The sequence below is a fragment of the Miniopterus schreibersii genome (assembly GCF_964146895.1).
Source record: "Miniopterus schreibersii genome assembly, chromosome: 14".
NCBI lineage: Eukaryota > Metazoa > Chordata > Mammalia > Chiroptera > Miniopteridae > Miniopterus > Miniopterus schreibersii.
In genome coordinates, this window is record NC_138114.1 from 31,591,832 (window position 1) to 31,610,692 (window position 18,861).

Sequence of the window (18,861 nt, forward strand, 5' to 3'; positions counted from 1 at the left end):
CCCTTTTTGGGGGGCAGATTTAATAACTAACATTCAAACAAGACATTTTTATAATGCACACTCTGAGAGGATTTCCTAGGCCATAAAACCGCCTTAAGTCGGTGGGAGTTGTCCTCCATTCTTGAGTTAGAGCTTCAAGATTAAGTCTTAAGATGGAAGGCACGTGTGTGATAGTCACACAGAATATTTGTGGTTGAGAAAAGTTATGAAGCATGACATTTAAAAGATGTTTGAAAAAGAAAGAAAATACTCTGTAAAAACAGGCATGAAATGATAAAGAATAGTCCCACTACCAGTGTCAAGCCATCTGCATTAAATGAAGCTATTTCCAACAGTGTAGATACCGGAAGATACGCAGAACACCAAAGTGGGGCGGCTGCATTGCTCCCCCTTTAGTCTCCTCTGCAGAGGTAAATAAGGGGAACTGGGTGCTGTCGGAAAGAGGAGCACAGAGGAAGCCTGGTCAGACTGAGAGGTTCAGAGGTAGAGCTGAGCCAGTCCACTGTGCTAACGTCTCTCTTCTCCATCCAGGAACTCGGGACAGAAGGGAGGGGTGGTTTTAAGCCCTGAGGTGCAGTTTGTACTTTCCCCATAGGTCCTGGGGTCAGTGTAGAATATTTCAAGTCATGTGGCTTCTCACATGCAAAGTAGGCCCAGAACCATGTTAGTTCCACACCGTGGGCCTTGAGGGTGGCTTAGGGGATATCCCTACATTCACTCTGTTTCCATCACCTGACAAGAACCAAACTGAGCTCGGTGGTGTAAATTTGCATGAGTGTGCCAGGTTGCTCCATGACCGTCCTGCATAATTGGTCAGAAATAGTTTGTCTTCATATGGATTCATGAAGTTGTTTAAACACATGGTCCCAGAATCAGGCTCACTAATAGCTATTTTGAGTTTCTTCCACTTAATCAGAGGAAACATCTTGCATATACTACATAGTATAAAAAAAGGTAGAGAGTTGATATGCCGCCTGCACAGCCATTTTGCATCTATTTATAGTCACTTTGTATCAATACACGTTGACCTCAAAATGCAACAAAATTAGGAGTTGCATGGTGATTTTAGTGTATGATCAATGAGGATTGAAACCAGATAGTTAGGTTAATTCTGTTAAATAAATAAATAAATAAATCCTAGTCTTTCCCAGCAGAACCTAAGGTTTTTACTTGACCACATGGATAATTATTGTAGGCGTCTCCTGCTTGTATGAAAGCAGCCATGGGGTATGTGGTTAAATGCAGACCATGTTGTCATTCCAGCTGTAGTTCAAAGGTAAGCCATGTGTCCCAGGCTCTCCTCCCGGCCTCCTAATGCTTTGTGAAGTCCTCGGGAAGCAGGTCCAGTTCATGATGGCATGTCAAACGCACAGTCTGCTAACGCAGGATGTTCGCCCTGTCTTTGAACGCTCTAGATTATCTGCTTGCCTGTTTTTGAGTTTTAGATAAATGGAATCATACAGTATGTACGCTTTTCATGTCTGGCCCCTTTCTACGTTGTGTTTATAAGACTGATTCTTGTTGTATGTTGCGGTAACGTGTTCATTCTCATTGCTGCGTCATAGTCCATTGTATAAAGACACCGTGATTTATTTACTAGACTACTGTTGAATGGTGGTTGGATGTCTTTCAGTATTTGTAACAACCCCATGAGGTAGATGGTATTATTTTGTCCATTTTGCAGATGAGCAAACTGAGGTTTTGAGCAGCTTTAGAATTCATTTACCTCAAGTCGCGCAGGTCATTGTGGCCTAGCCTTGCTGTGAGCCCAGGTAGCCTGCCTTGAGAGCCCGTGCTCTCCGCCCTTACTCTGTTGGCCTCCATGCCTGACTGGGCTCTTTGCTGAAGCAGGTCTTTGATCTCTTTCTGTCTTTCTCCTATCCCTTTCAAAGATTCACTGTGAGGCTGTGGGAGCTGGACCGGAAGACAAGCATCTGTGTCGCCAGGCCATATATATGGACCTGTCCCTCCCCCTTGCTTTGTTCCTAGGTCAAGTTTACTGTGCTCAGAGTAAGGGCTCTGCCAGGTGGCCCCATTCGTTCACCTGACATGTCCCAACCCCCTGTAAGTCCTGTGTGTAGGCTTAAGCTGGGCTCCCCTTGCAAAGCAGGTCTAAAAGCTAAACTGGCTCTTGAGAGGGGACTTTAGTGCGTTTTTTTGTTAGTCTATCTTTGGCTTTAACTGCTTAGGCGCTACTTTTGTCACGTGGAATGTGGAGAAACCTGAGGACTCTGTGGGGTATTTTATCTTTATTTTTGTTTTTCTTATACCGAGGAACCCGTTTCCCTATATTTGAGCCTTCCCTGGCTGACTATAGGAAAAGAAATACCAACTCACTTTTTTTTTTTCTTAGAAATTGTGCAAGAATGCATTTTTCTGCCTGTTGCTTCCTGAAAGCCCTTCAAAGTAGAAGCTGCAGATTAGCAGGGAAAAGAGAAGTCGGTTTCCTCGCCTGTCAGCACCAGGCCGTGAGTGGGGGCAGCTCTGGGCTGCTCCGTGGAAGTGGAGGCGCGGAGGAGGCCCCCCTCCCCGCCTCCAAGGGGGAAATTCCGGTGCCTGGGGGAGTGCGCTCTCCTGCTCCTGCATGGTCCCCGACCCACCGTCTAAGAACAGTGCAGAAGTTTGGGGGATCTTTGCTGTGATGACAAGAGAGAGTATCGAGGAGGCTGCATCTCCTCTCAGAGGCCAGAGGCTCCCTCCCCAGGAAGGCAGATCCCACACTTTGTTTCCTGCTGCGGAAAATAAGAAGTCATACTGACAGTCTTCAAATCCAAATGGAAGATTTTTATTTTTTTTTTCAAATGACTAAGTTGGTTGTGTACCTATGGGCAGAGAGGTTAAAAACTTTTTTTTCCTAAAAGCATTTTAGAAAAGTTCATTGTGCAGGCTGTCCTCTGTAGAACCCCACCCTTTTCCCCAGACACTCCTTCCCACTGCCAGCCAGGACAGGCGCCGTTTTCCTACAAAAAGGCGATTTTACTCATTGGCCAATAGAGGGGAGGGTGCAGCTAGCCAGTTAGGAATGTCTGCATTCGGTCGTCGGTCGTCTTTGATTCCGAAATTGCCTTCTCTTCCCCTCAGTGTCTTCATATCATCCTCACGCCCCACCGCACACCCCTGCCCACCCCACACCCCGATTCTGTATTCCATCTCAGCCACCCAATAAACCTGCTCACCACTAATTTCAAGGTTACATGTGAAGGCTGCATTTTAAAAATATATATATCTTTATTGATTTCAGAGAGAGGAAGGGAGAGGGAGAGAAAGAGACATAGAAACGTCAATGATGAGAGAGTCACTGATCGGCTGCCTCCTGCATGCCCCCTATTGGGGATTGGGCCTGAAACCTGGGCATGTGCCCTGACCTGGAATCGAACTGCTATCTCCAGGATCACAGGTCGATAGATGCTCAACAGCTGAGCCACGCCGGCAGGGCACTGAATGTTCTTAATGTAGGGTATTAAAGACTTGTTGGAAGAGTTACCTAAACTTTGAAAAGTTATTATGTCTGAAATTTCAGAACTGGTTGTAAAACTTGAGTCTCTTGAGATGACACCTAAAGGCATTTCTTTGAAAACAATTTCTAAAGAGAGAATTTTATAAATGGAGTATAAAAAAAGAGTGAGTTGCAGAGATAAACATCTTTAGTGCTAAAATGACTTATTACATAATCAGTGCAAAGCCAGGCCTTGTTTTCTGAGAAGTAAACCCCTACTAGGGTGCCACATAAAACAAGATATCCAGTTAACTTTGAATTTCAGATAAACAACAAATTATCTTTTAGCATAAGTATATCCTAAATATTGCACGGACATACCCTATTATTATTTGTTGAATCTGGCAGCTTTAACAAGGTTTTCAATATGGTTTCAGACAATTTCAATGAATTAAAATTTTCTGAGTGCTTTGTGCATGATCGTTAGGCCTGGACGTGGCCTCGGGAGCCCCAGAGCAGGCCTGTGTGTTCTCTTTCACCATTGTACCCATAGCTCCTAGCACAGTGTCTGCGTATAGTTGGTATTCAATGAATATTTTTTGAAAAAAATCAAAAGAAAAAAAGAAGTATAGAATATGATGAATTTATGACACTTATAACCTAGGTGGGAACATAAGCTCACATATATAAAAAGATAATGTGACTAATACTCTTATTTTGGATTTTAATTGGTTAATTTACTTACTAGACTAACCCACTTAGGGATCAAACTCTAAATATATGAGAAAGTTTCCTCCCACTTCACAAAGAAGTCATGATTGAACAGGTAATGGAAAATTAGTCTTATCTAATTTACATTTGATGTCATCTTTTTTATTATCTGATTTAAAACTGCTCTCAGTGAGCAGTTTACAAAGTTCTTTGTGACCTTGGACAAAACAGTTAACATCTTCGAACCTCAGTTTTGCCGTCTGTGAAATGGACGTGATGAGACACGCCATGCTCTGCTGTGCTTTGTGAGGCCCACGCATGGCTTTAGTTGCTGTGACAGGTAAGCAATTGACCACCCAGCTACTTTCACATATGCTTTAGTCAATAGACACAACTGCGTGTTCTGCTCGTAGTGAGAGGGGCCAAGGGCTGTTTGTTCTGCGCTGAGCTAGAAATAGCCAGGAATAAGGAGGTTTCACAGCTGGAAGATAAAAATGAATGAGTTCCGAGGGAAATCATTAATTTCTTTCTATATTGCATGTTGCATGGCAGGGGAAGACTGCACAGAGGGAAGCACTAGGGCTGTCAATAATTTTTAACATCATTCATGCAATTATTACTATAGTTATTTTATTAGTAATAATATGTATTTTAATTATCATTAATAACAACCATCTTTCTTACTCTAGCTAATGAGGGCTTAATATTGGCCAGGCCCTGTGCTGTTTTATGTGCATTTTCTTATTTAATCCTCATAAGAGTTGAGTAAGGCAACAACTGTTATAAAAACCATTTTACAAATGAAGGAGCTGAGAGGCTAAATGATTCGCTTGAGGGCATGCGGGCAGCAGGTGGGCCAGCCAGGCTGCACAGCCAGTGTGAGCGGGAGCTCTTCCCATCCACATCACTGCAGGAGCCAGGGGGGAAGATTTAGGAGCATCTGTGGGTGTGTACACCCCTCTCCTGAAATCCTGAGAAGTAACTCCACGCACATACCCCCCCACTTTCCAGCCATGTAATTTCCATGGTCCACCCTAGGACAGTATGCAATTTTAGGATTACTTGATCAAAAAGCATTTACTCTTTTACCCTGCAGTGAACTTCGTCTAGTAGCTTCTCTTCCACGCTCCTGCTTCTGAAGCACAAAACAGCCCTATGAAGGCCTTTGCCCCCCTGAAGAGTTTCAGATCTCATTCCCCCCTGTCATTCTCCTCTATCCGGACCCCTCTCTGATTCCTGGGTGACGAAGTCCCAGCTGGGCCAAGCACGCAGCTCTGACCCGGAGAGCGCCAGGGAGCCGCAGCGTGCCTGTGCCTTGGGAGCTTTGGGAGAGGCTGAGGCCCGGGTGGCGCCCACAGTCTCGGGGGTGACTGAAGCCGGAGGGAGAGTCATCCGGAGGCTGCAGTCCACGGAAAATCAGGCAGCCTCCAGGGCATACGAGCAGAAGCAAGAAGGCACAGAGCTATTTCCATTGTTCCCCCTTCATCCGCGGCTTTGCTCTCCGTGGTGTCAGTTACCACAGTCTGAAAATGCTAAATGAAAAATTCCAGAAATAAAGAATTCACACAGTTTTAAGTTGCACACGGTTCTGAGCAGCACGTTGCAATCTCCCTCCGCCCTGCCCACGGGCCCGCGTCCAACCCCAGCAGGAGGGGCTGCTTGATTTTCCTCGGCAAACATGGAAGTGCTGCGCAAAACCCTCTGAATGTGCCACCCGGGGCTTTCCAGCAATTTACATGTTACTCAGATGCTTTGAAAAAAATTAAATGCTATAAAGTATTTTAATAAGCAGAGCCCTGCGGGACTGTTTAAAGATGACTTGGCTGTGCCGCCCCTTGTATTATTTGTTGTCATTTTTTCCACAGCATTCAAATCCTCGTCCGCGGCACAGCAGTCAGCCCGTGGTTTATTTTGTAGTGGTGACTTCCAGAAGCCAAATCGACTTAAATCATTTTCTTATTTACAGCTTCAGCCTATTCAATAAGTCCTTCTGTGGTAGAAATGGGTGAAAAATGATCTTTTTGGGTCTTAAAGAAATTTTACATCCATCCTAAAACTTTTTTCATGAAACCACGCTTTTCATTTATAAATTCCGTATTTGGGCCATCTCTGTGTTGCCCAGTAAGTGTTTTGACAAATGATTTAATTTGCTCTTTTCGGGAATTTGTCAACTCGTGTCTCAGTTCTCACAACGGGTATTTTATCACTGGCTATTCGATATGGTTATTTCCCTTGTTAGCTCAAGAGCAGTTTAACACAAAGCCTATCCCCATGAAGCGGGCAATCTGTGGGGAGGGATGGCTAACATAATAAGAAATAAACACATCTTATAATGAAAACTGTATTTGTGAAATTGGATTTAGCTCTCCCAGATAATCCAGAATGTCTCCTTACACAGAACACCCGAGAACCATATTCCCTTCAATGGAAACTCTTTTTTAAAAGTTTTAACCTCAGTGACACTTCTTCAGTGAAAACTTCCCTATCTACCAGTAACCACAGAGCCGGAGTTGAACCTTCAGCGTCCAGTGGGTAGTGATTGTGTTAAAGTTGAGTAAGGTGCCCTTCCTGCTGTTGGGCTGTTCACAGATTTTCCTAAGATTGTAGGGCACCTTTCTCTACAAGGTTCCCATGAGGTGACGCCAGCGGACTCAGACTCCAGCTCCCTAAGCAGAATTTGTGGGAGCGTGAGCAGAGGTTCCCATTTGTGATCTCTGCTTCCAAAAGCCACGATGGCTTCTCCACAGGCCATTTTCCTCTGCATGAAATAACTAAGTGCCTGAAGCAACCACCACCGTGATCAGCCGATGTGGGCTGGACTGTAAAGGTTATCTGCTAGAGTTCGCTGTCCATCATGATGTATTGTAGAGGAACTGGTTGTCTCGAAGATTGATTCTCAAGATACCAGGGTTAATGGTTTTTTAATTCGTTAGTGTCCCCTGGTTTTCCTGTTGGCTGTAACGCACCTCGTGAGTCGCTTGTGTTCACACATCTGTTACACTTTGACCATCAAACCATTTGGCTTCACTATTTTTTGGTTGAGAAATACTTCATGTTTAAAAATATATTTATTTCCAAGTTTATATAGAAAAATCAGAATATAGAGACAAGAAGAAGAATTGCCTAGAATTACCTAACCCGCAAGACGATTACTATTATTAGCATTTGGTCCTTTATTTTTCAGATTCTTTTTCTTTGTAGCCTTATACATGTAAATGCATATATTTTTAAAATGGAATTAACATTAATTTACTCTGTAACCTATTTCTCATTGGGGTATATATCACGATATAGTTTTAGGTCAATAAATATAGATGGGCATATTCATCATATGGGTGTGGCATAATCTATGTAGTTGATGGACATTTTGAGTGTTTCTGATTTCATTATTTTAAATAATATTACCATAAACATTTTTGGCTAATGATTCCTTTTCCTATATTTCAATACTGAGATGCTTTGAGAATTAGCCAGACTAGTAGGGAAAATCACAGTGAAGCATTGCATGTTCTCAACAAAACTTGAATAATTTTATTTCCATGGGGAAATGAGTTTTGGAATAAACTAAAATGGAAAAAAAATTTTAAAGGGATTTTTATATTAAAAATTTTTTAACATATTACAGAACAATAACTATCAGAACCATAGGTGTGTCTACATTAAAAGTAGAAAGCTTCTGTAGAAATACATAAGAATGCAGAAATTTAAACACATAAGAATTCAAGAAATAGATTCCAACTATTAAAAGAGTTTTAAAGTAGTAAGGAAATGAATTATAATATAATAAGGATATAACATATTGATCCATATAACCACATGACACATTATAAAAATATCAGATATAAGACAAAGTTAATAAAGTTTAATCATATAAAAACAGATAGAAGTCTGAAGAGCATATTTGGCCCAGCTATATTGAATGATCAAATGTGGAAACATCAAAGACAATGGGAACATTTTTATATATTCTGGAAATAACCTTTAATATTATATATATTGTATATATTTTTATATGATATATAATAAAATACATATCAAAAGGAAAGCAAGTGAACAATTAAAGTTAATAAAAATTTTACTATGCAAAATACAGAAAAAGAACCAAAATATATTTTAAAAAGTGGATGAGGTAAATAGAAAACAGAAAGAAAGAGAAAAAAAGTGGCTGGGATCATTGTCCAGGTTGCAGTTAATTAATATCAAAAGAGACAAACACAAGTTTATAAGTAACATTACCTGGAAAAATTCATATTCTTACTAGTAATTACCGAAGTACAAAGAAATCTAAGGGAAAAACCGTAAAGTTGCAAATACAACATATCAATTGGAATATTTAGAAATAGGTATATTGTGGTAGCCTGGTAACTTGGAAAATGAACTGGTGATACGTAATGAGATCTTTTAAATAGTTTTTAACTTTTAACACTCAATTATTTTACTTTGGGCTATACACCCAAGGAAATACTCTGACAGGAAATAAATATAAATAAAGATTGGCAATTGTAAAACATTTGAAGCTACTCATGTTAATGAAAATAGAGAATGATTTTTTTGTTTGCATTTTTATGTAGTATCAAAAGCCTTAATGTACATGGTTTCATTTAATCCACAATGAGGAAGCTGCAACACAGAAGTCACACGGCTGGGACTGGAAACTAGGAGGTGTGCCTGGGCAGGAGTAGGACTGGCTCCGTGTCCTGCATCTTCCAGGTGTGGGAATTCAGCCAGTAGTTTTTGGATCTGTAAATGGGTCACAATGCCCAGCCTCCTTAGCTCCCAGGTTTTGAGCAATAAGCAAGATAATGTATATGAAAGTGGAGCTTCTAGTAAGGGCCTGAGAGAGCAATTATTGAAGTTGCTGCTTTCTGAAAATGAATCTTTAAATGAATTTTCAAACTGAGCACTGAGGCCATGGAGGTTTGGAACACTTTTAATGAGCAAGAGAGCAATAAAACCATAGTTCAACAGCAGCAAGGGCCAAGTTCAAAGGGAACAGAGTGGAGTTATAATTAAGGAAATGGATTTGTTTGCCCTGCACAGGAGCCAGGAGAGTATAAATTCAAATCTATTTGCTTATTTTTTTATTGAAGAGATTATGCATACGTCAAAAAAACTTTTGAGCATTGGGAAACTCATAACCTGACATGTGGTTTCCAGCTTCCACATTCCTCCAGCATCCTCCCTTTCATAATACTACTCACTGTGACTTATGCTCTAATTGGCTCCGGAGATGCCCCACCCCGCCATGAAATCATCCGAAGTTTTTTTGCTGTGTCGCTTCTTTTCTTCCAGTCATGCAAAATCAAGGCCCCTCCCACCCCAGTTCCAGAAGCTCCTCCAGCACTCCCCTTTCTGCATCATTAAGGGGGGAGGGGTAGACCTGGCCGAGAGACACGCTGCAGCCTTGGGCTCTGTGCTGAGGTCCCAACTCTTACAGCTCTTGAGGCTGGCCTGGGGCAGAGGCTCCCCTGGAACTGGTAACTAAGGGTTATGATTGAAACAGCAGGAGAGCAGTTAGTCTGGGGTAGAATGGGGAGGCTTCCAACTGATGCCTCTCAGATGGCAGACATGCCGGCCAGGCCTTGGGTCAAGGGTAATGGCCATTGGAGCAGCAGCGGCATGTGTGTGTGTGACTCTTCACCCCGTACCAAGTGCTGTCCTATCATTGTCTGATCTGATCATGAGCCCCACCTCCCCAGACTTGCCTTAGCGCGCACCCAAATCCTTAAAACACTTCTAAGTCTGGGTGACTTGGACCTCAAACTACCATGATTTCTCTAGAGCAGATCAAATCCCACCTGGGCCTCATCAGATTCAACATCTTACAGTGTGTCTTATTTTTCCTTTGATACTTTATATAGAAAATCATTTTATTTCATCCTTACAGCAACCCTGTGAGGCAACTATTCTTAATCCTATTGATGTAAGAAACATCCAAACCTGTAAAAAAATTTTGAGTTTATTCAAGCCAAACTGACGATAATTATCAGCAAGCAAAATCTCAACGGATTGAGAAAATGCTCCAGAGAATGGCAGTTTTACAGCTTATTTAATACATTAAAATCAAAGGAAGAGACAAAAGGGGGTTGCATGAAATTCATTGGTGGTAGGTTAGGGAGGTGGGAGAAAGCAAAGCAGGCAAATCTCTGAGCTTCGATACAGAGTAAAAGAGACACAAACTTCTTTTACATTGGTGGGTGTAGAATAGTTAACAGTGAACACTTGCAGCACATGGAGACAATATTTAGGAAACAAGATTACAGTGAGGGGTTTGCTCTGGTGCAGTGAGTGTGCCCTGAGCAGTTGGGGGTGGATTACTCTTTGGTTTTTTTCCCGGTTAATCTTCACCCAAGGATATTTTTTCCATTAATTTTTAGTGAGAGTGGAAGGGTGGGAGGGTGGGGGAGAGAGAGAAACACATCGGTTGGTTGCCCTCCTGCACTTGCCCCAGTGGGGCTAGAAATTGAACCTGCAAACCAGGTACATGCCCTTGACTGGGAATTGAACCCACGATCCTTAGGTGCATGGGCCAACACTCTAACCATGGAGCAACACCGCCCGGGCTACTCTGACATTTCAAAGGTATGTCATCTTAGATACAAAAAGACATTAGACAGGCTTACTTACGGTAAAGGCTGACCTTTGTCAAGGAGGCTGTAGGCCTAGGATGTGACTACTTGCCGTGTCTCGCTTTTAGTTAGGAATTTTTATGTTCAGACCATCCTATGTGGTTACTTTGGGTCTCTGAGTTCGTAGGGCCCAACATGCAGGCCTCCCCTGAGCTTGTCCAGTTTAGTGAGTGGCCCATTTTTTGTCCACAGCCCCATTTTATGGAGCGGGAAACAGAGGTTCAGCAATGTTCAATATTTGCCCAAAGTCACAGAGCCAGTGACCTTGGGCAAGGCTGCAAAACAGGTTTTAAACTCAGGTTTGCTTGCCTACAAAACCCATGCTCATCCTGTGCATGCTGAAGGGAGTTTTCCTGGGCCAGTGAGCTGGAAGAGGGCAGGGATTTTTGCAAAATTGTTCTTAGGGACCCAGAATGGAAGTGTACCACCAACTGTGTGGTTTCCAGGCTACTTCCTGCTAAGTGACGGTGTTAGATGAGGTGCCAGGGATGTCTGTGTGCTGTTTCTACACCCAGGGAGGCAAGGATTTTTTCTTTATCATGTGTTTTGTTTTCCATAGAGAGAATCCTTTCTCTGACAGCCACTTTCCTTCCAAAGCTTAGAACACCATGTGCTCTTTAGAAGGAACTAAAGGCTTCAACAAGGAAGAGATGAGTTTTCAGCAGCCCGGTCGGTGCCTTTGCAGTTCACATGTCATTCAAAACATCTGCTTCTATTTTATTTGTTTGCCTTTGGAAGAAAATCAAGGCTAAATTTGAGATAAATAAGAAGCAAAATATCTTCCTAAATCAAAAAAGCCCAGTACTTGGCCATCTGAAAAAACTTTGTTTAAATATTGATGTGGCCACAGAAAATCTGTACAGACACCCAGGATTAAGATTCAGCTAATAGCCCTGGCCAGGTGACTCAGTGGGTTGGAGTGTTGGCCTATATACCAAAGGTTTTGGGTTTGATTTCCAGTCAGAGCACATACCCGATCAGTTTCTCTGTCACATCGCTGTTTCTCTCTCTCCCTTCCTCTCCCTTTAAAAATCAATAAAAACATATCTTCGGGTGAAGATAAAATAAAAGATTCATTATTTTATTAAAGGCTTGTTAAAAGAGTCAGCTAATAATCCCCAAAAGTTCAGAGATTACCTGTTAAATACTTTTAGAGTAGTTCCTTCTGGTAGTTTCTGAACTGTTTTTGAACACCAAGCACTTATTGGGGAGGCAATTTAACAAGATCATAACAAATTTTCCCCAGAAGACTAAGAAAGCCTGGAGTTTATTCTGGATCTCTCCCTAGAAACAGCCAAGAGAGAAGGAAGGGAGGAGAGAAACATCTCTGTGGATAGATTGAGCTCTGGTGGGCATTCATGGGCACAGGTGGGCGGCAGCCCCTTAAGTCAGATATGCTCTGACTGGGATCAGAGCCCTTTTCCATAAAGGCAACGGCGTTGAACAATATAATTCCACCATCTGAATCTTATTATTTTCTGGTTTGCTTACTTTTTAAAATGGCTCTTTTTGTGCATGTGGCAAAATTTACATACAATAAAATGTCCACCTTGAGTGTACATTCAGTGAGTTCCAGCAGGAGTGCAAACACTTGTGTACCTCAGACCCTTCTCAAGACATACAACAGTGTCACCCCAAAGCAACTGCTGTTCTGACTTAGCACATTAGTTTTCCCTATTTGAGGACTTCATATAAATGGAATCACATGTAGGTTTTTGTGTGTAAGACTTCTTTGACTCATCATGATGATGTTTTCATCTATTATCCATGTTGCATGTATCAGTAGTCCATTCCTTTCTATTGCTGAAAGTGTTCCATTGTGTAAGTGTTCTATAGGTAAGGGTTTTTATAAGTTTGGGGGTGTTTTTGGTGTGGATTTTGCTATCTATTTTCCTATTGATGGACACTTGGTTATTTCCAGTTTTTGTCCCAATAAAGTTGCTAAGAATATTCTTGTACAAGTCCTTTTGTGGATGCATGTTTTCATTCCTCTTGAGTAAATATCTATGAATGCAATTACTGAATCACAGGGCTGGTAAATGTTTCATTTTATAAGAAACCGCCAGGCTTTTTTCTGAGACCATCGGGCCATTTTACACCCCCACTGTCAACATATGAGAATGCTTGCTGCCATTAGATGTTATCGGTCTTATCTCATTTGGGTTTTAATTTGCATGTCTTTCATGATGAATAGCACCGAGTGCTTCTTCATGTGCTTACTGTGTATCTTCCTTTGTGAAGTGATTGTTCAAATCTTTTAAGTTGAGTTGCAGGTGTTATTTATATAACTCCATATAGTATACAGATACATGTACGAGACCCTCCCCCTCCTCTAGGGAATGAGGCCCCAGTTACCTGATCTTTTTGGCTGTGATTGCCCCCCAAAATGATGCCAGGGACTCTGCTTTGTTGAGTACAGTGCTATATTCCCACTGCCTGTGATGGCCCCCGGGACATAGTAGTGGGTGTTAAACAAAAACCTTCGAGGCTGAAAGCCTTTCAGAACGAAAGGGTTTATTGAGCTGTATGCTAGCCAGAACTAGGACTCGGTCCTGGGACATACTGTCTAAACCACGAGTAGCAGGGCTAGATGGAGAAGACACTTCCCCTGTCCTGGAGCTGACAGGCCCTTTTATGCAATGGGTTTGAGTAAGAGAGATGTAAATTGTTTTGAGAATTTACATTGGCTCTGGGAGGGTGGGAAAAGGTGAAGTGGGAGCAGTTCTAGGACAGGTGCATAATCCCTAAGGAAGAAACAGTTCCTACTTCGGGATTGGCTGGGGCAATAGTCTGGAAAGTTCATACATAAACAGGATGTGGTGGCATCTGGTGGTTAGCCCTTTTTTTTTTTTTTTAAAGATAGCATCCTGGAAGTTGATTCCAAATTTCAACATATATTCGGGAATGTGAGCAATCTTTTGTTGGTTTTGGCCTGTGGCTTTTAACTGATTAATCTTTCAAGTCTTCCTCCTATCCTCTGGCCTGCTATAATTTAATTTAGGACATCTCAGAATTTTTTCTTGTTACAGCTCATTGACATAAACATCCACTGAAAGAATCAGTGCATGAACAGGTGAACTGACTTTTGGGCCTGATATCCAGGCTCAATGTTCTTGAATTTAATGGCAGTGATTAACAAGGAAATACATAGAGGAAAATACTTTAATGTTACCCTTGAGCTATAAAGTACACTTGGCACAAAAGACTCAGATACCTTCAGGGGATTTGCTCACCAGGGGAAATACTGCTGGATATCTCATGGACTAGCCTAATTTGTCCCCACTTATGAACCCACGAGTGAAAGCCACCACTGCTGTCAAACTTGCTGCATTCTGCAACTATATCCCACCTCTTCCAAGTCTTGGGTCCTCACCAGGCTTGCTGGATGAAGATCAGAGCATCTAGCTTGGGATGGTTTTAGACAACCCAGCTGATCTGAGCTTTCAACATCTTCCTCTTGGCTCCCTCTGACACAGCCCATTCCCTGCCTGTTGGGCCCCTTTGCTGGGGGCCCTGTGCCTCCCTGGCAGGCCTGCCCCCACTGGTTGCGTTGCCTCTCTGAGCGTCCAAGGGCCAGCAAGGGGGCTCCTTCCCCCTTAGTCTTGAAGTGATTTTCCTGGTCCTAATCCAGCTGGCTCCAGCCTTTCCTGTTGGGGGTATATACCAAACAATCAGCAGCAGCATCTACATGTATAGAGAATTCTGCCATTTACAGAGCATGTCCATATCCTTTATGTCATATAGCCTCCAAAGTCCTACTCATATCCCCCTTTGTTTGTTTTTTCCCAAAGGAAGTGGCATAAAGAGGTGAATAATTTGCTCCAGAATCTAAAAGTTGCCCTTAATGTGGCCTGGAGTTTTCTAAGACTCTGGGCCTTGCTCAAAGAATATTGGTGCTTTCTTAGTTCTGATGGGTTTACATGTGTGGTGTTGAAAAGACTCCATAGATTTTAATAGTTCAGCAACTTAGATTATATGTCATAAGAAATTCAGTTACCACAGCAAAAACACATGTGAATAGTTCCCAACCTTTTTATTTAACCGCCATTATGGGTTCCCTCTACCCTGCCCTCCTTGGGTCACATGTCATTAAGAGATTTTTTCCACCAAAAAATAAACTTCTTTTTTTTTAAAATCCTCACTGGAGAATATGGTTTTCATTGCTTCTAGAGAGAGAGGAAGGGAGGGAGAGAGAAACATCAATGTGAGAAAGAAACATCTCTCAGCTGCCTCACCCACCTGCCCTCACCAGGAATTGAACCTGAGACCTTTTGGTGCGCAGGACGACACTCCAACCACAGAGCCACACTGGCCAGGGCAAAAACTGCCCACTTAAAAATGTTGTGGAACCAGAACTTTTACATTGTATCAGTAATTATTCAAATTATACTTTCAAAGAGTCTGGTGTTCTAAAGGCTGTGTGTGTAGCAGAATTAATTAGTGTACTCTGTATGCCAATTATAAAAGAGGAGTTTCTGTTGGGGAAGACAATGTCATCTGTTACTTTATTATATTTATACATATTATGTTTATTATCTTATTAACTATTACACTTGACCTTGTCTTTTTTTTGTAGGAGTACCAGCAGAAATCCACTAATGTCATCTATCAGGCCCACCACGTGAGCAGGAATAAGAGAGGGCAGGTGGTTGGAACAAGGGGCGGGTTCCGAGGATGTACCGTGTGGCTAACAGGTATGCCATGTTGATATATTTTATTCAAAAATCCATGTGTGACACACTGTGTTAAGGACATCGGTGTCACCTAATTCTGTGTTTATTTTAACACTAAAAGGAAGCTAACAGATGCCTGGGTGTTAGTCCTCACTCCACCCTCAGAGAGAATTAAGACTTTGATCACGCCGTGGAATGTTGCGAGTTCTCAGTTTTCTCCTCTTTGTCAGGAAAAGACGGGACAAGTCGGTGATGACATCGCCTTTCAGCCTAAGGAATTCCATAATTCTCAATTTCGTGCCTAAACACATTGAGTGGCAGTTATGAATGTGGCTTTTCTAACTTGACATCAAGCCTTTGGCATCAAGCAGGCATTTCTGATGTTTAGAGAGGTTCTTTTTTGTTCTCTGATATTTTAGCATTCTAAGAGGCTATTTTACTTAGTGTAAAAAAGTTAAACTTTGTGCCAGAAGGAAAACTAGTGATTTCTATTTAGCTGAGGCTTGCCCTTGTATATAGAAATAACTTACTCGCACTGAGGTAATCAAAAGAACCTCCCTTTTCTTGTGTCTTTATAGCCACAAAATGTCAAAGCTAAGGGTTAGTGACAGAACTGGAGCTGGTCCTGGGCTGTTACCTTATACTCTGAGTATAGCATAGAGGAGGTTGATTCCTGGGAAAAGTCTGACATAGCCTAGACTTGAAAGGAAAACCAAGTTCATTTTACAGACATAATATTTCAAAAAGAGACAACCCCAGATAAAAAGATATGTTTACCCAGGTTCGGAAATCAACTTATGTGTTACTGTCTGTTCACAGTAGTCTTGCCTGGAGGTAACTCTAATGAATGTGGCAGACAGGTACCTGCCAGGCCTCTTTTCTTGATATCCTGAGTCTCTCCCATTGTGGTCTAAATCAGCTTCATTCTTTTTCAAGTGTCTTTTCTAGCGACTGTGGCACTTGCTTTTGGTTTCCTGGTTTTAGTCATCCGTGGTCCAACAACTTTTTCCAGTTTCCAGGGTGAGGACAAGCAGTGGGCAAGGAGCCTGCTGTATTCCAAAAGGCGGCAGTCACCCGTCTTGATTCCTGAAATGTTTCCCCCACCTGCCTCTGAGTGACATGATGGGCCGCCGTAGAGAAAACGCCGCTGTGTCCCTGTTGTTTCTTTCTTGTTACATGCTTGTCTTCACGAGGTGTTTGCCTTCGTGGATTTGCCCAGCTTTTAAATTGGGACATCCATACAGGGTCCATTTTTTTCTAATGTGGAACACCCTTGAAAAATGAAAAAGAACTGCAGGAAGAGGGGACAACATTTATTTTTTATTCTCATACTGCAGAGGTAGGATATTGACCAGGCCGACCCGAAGAAACCAAGTTCATCTAATCCAGACACTTGGCTTTGAGCCCCAGCTCCGCGTATAGTAACTATGTGACTTTGGACAAACCAGTTAACCTCTCTAAGGAATAAACATAGTACCTGCCTCATGGAGGTGTAGGTAGAACTAAATGAAATAAAGTAGGTATGCACTTAGCAGTGCCTAGTCCATGGTAAAGCTCTCAATAGTGTTACTCCAGTGTTACTCCAGTATATTAAAATAAATATGGCAACAACCTAGTTTAATGCAGTTACTGTGCTCCAACAAAACCCTTGGTGGATGCAAGAGGAAAATCAATGGAAAAAAATTAATCCTGACATAAGCATAATACATTATGCATGATAATCTTCAGAATTTGAAAGCATGCAAAGGCAATCATCTGAAAAGCAGTGACTGATTTACAGGGTGACTTCAGCTCCCTGTAGTTGTGTAAAAATGTTTAGGAAGTACAGGAGTGTAAAAACAGAACAACTTCTCTCTCTTTTTAATTTCTGAAGAAAATAAATAATTTCATGTAATGTCTCAATAACCACTCCTTGGAAAATTTCATAGTAATATAATAGTAATAAAAAAAATGATAGCCCTGGCTGGTATGGCTCAGTTAGTTGGGCGTGGTCCCATGCACTGAAAGGTTGCTGGTTTGATTCCCAGTCAGGGCACATGCCCGGGTTGCAGGCTTAGTACCGGTGGGAGGCGTGTAGGAGGCAGCAGATTGATGTTTCTCCCTCACATCAATATTTCTCTCTCTCCCTCACTCTCTCTTCCTCTCTCTCTAAAAATCAATTTTTAAAAATTTATTTAAAAAATAATGATAGCTAAAAAAAAAGTTAATGGTATTGACCTAACATGTTACCTTTTCTTGTAAAGTGTCAAATTCACATTCAAATTATTCAGTTCTTTTCCTAGGCCTGATCCATTTTTGAGCCCTGATTTGAAATGCAGAATGGTAGTTGAGCAGCCGATTCTGAAAGTCAAATACAAAGTTAATTTCACTTTAGAGTAGGAATTTAGAGTAAGTCCTATCAACTCGATAAACCTGGTGATGATATGAAAAGACTCATTTAGCAAGACCAATGCTGGTTCCACAGGAAAAAACATGGTTCTTTGAAATAGGCTACAGGAAGAAACTACTTTCTGATATAAATTGTGATATGGCTCTACAATAAGAATGGCAAAGACAAGATACTTTACTTGAATGAATGACCTAATCTTATAGAAATGAGAGTGATACCACTTACCTGATGTATAAATATCCAGATTCTATAATAAATTCAGTTGTTAAAAAAGATGCAGTTACTGTGATTTAGCTCTTAGTTTCCTGAGAACTGAAACAAAATCAAAGGAAATTTCTATTATTTCTCTCATTTTCTGATGGAAGAGAAGATCCCAGAGATTCAGGAGTTCCATTCCCCTACCCCACATCCAGACAGACATTCTCATAGACAGTGAGCTACATGATAGACAAAGTCACCTAATAGACAGTGTCGTCAGCAGTGATTTGTAGAGATTGCCAACACATTCTTCAGGGAGCCACTTCTTCTAATAATCCTGACTCAAGGCCAGGGGCATGACTTTGAAGTATAACTAAAAAATGGAAAATATTTGTTTACCTTTCATATATCACCTTTCTTTCCAAGTCTCCTTTTCTCTCTGTCCTTTGTCCCTGCTTTTCTTGGACTTTTGTCTTTACCCCCTTTCCACCCGCTGTCTTCTCTGTAGTGACCTTGTGACCTCTTTCCTTTGCCCCTAACTTTCCCTCTTCCATGCCCGGGTGGTGACAGTGGCTTGGCACGATGGGGTATTCTTCAGGTTCTGAGATCCTCAGGACGACCGAATGTTTAGAGTGCTACTTGCCAGGGCACTTTAGATTGTGAACTCTTAAATGATTTTGGAAGGTTGCATTTCTTTCCCTTTCTCCGTATGTTCTCCTTCGTATAGAAATTATAAAGTGTGTTCCTACTCATTGTGCTTTGAAATCGTGGTAAAAGGTGGTTTCTCATGTAAGACTGTTCTCATGTAAGACTCCAAACAGCTAA

General features: G+C 41.7%; 1 protein-coding gene across 4 annotated transcripts in view; it reads left to right on the forward strand.

Annotated features, from left to right (window-relative positions):
* PAPSS2 (3'-phosphoadenosine 5'-phosphosulfate synthase 2) overlaps positions 1–18,861 on the forward strand; it is a 61,757-nt gene that overhangs the window by 18,828 nt on the left and 24,068 nt on the right. For 2 of the 4 annotated variants that reach the window (XM_081157989.1, XM_081157990.1), the window contains exon 2: positions 15,353–15,470. In XM_081157989.1, the coding sequence (XP_081014115.1) occupies positions 15,353–15,470 (118 nt within the window). Of the gene's footprint in view, positions 1–10,549; positions 10,730–15,352; positions 15,471–18,861 lie in introns of those variants that run through there. The other 2 variants (XM_081157987.1, XM_081157988.1) reach the window with 2 other exon arrangements.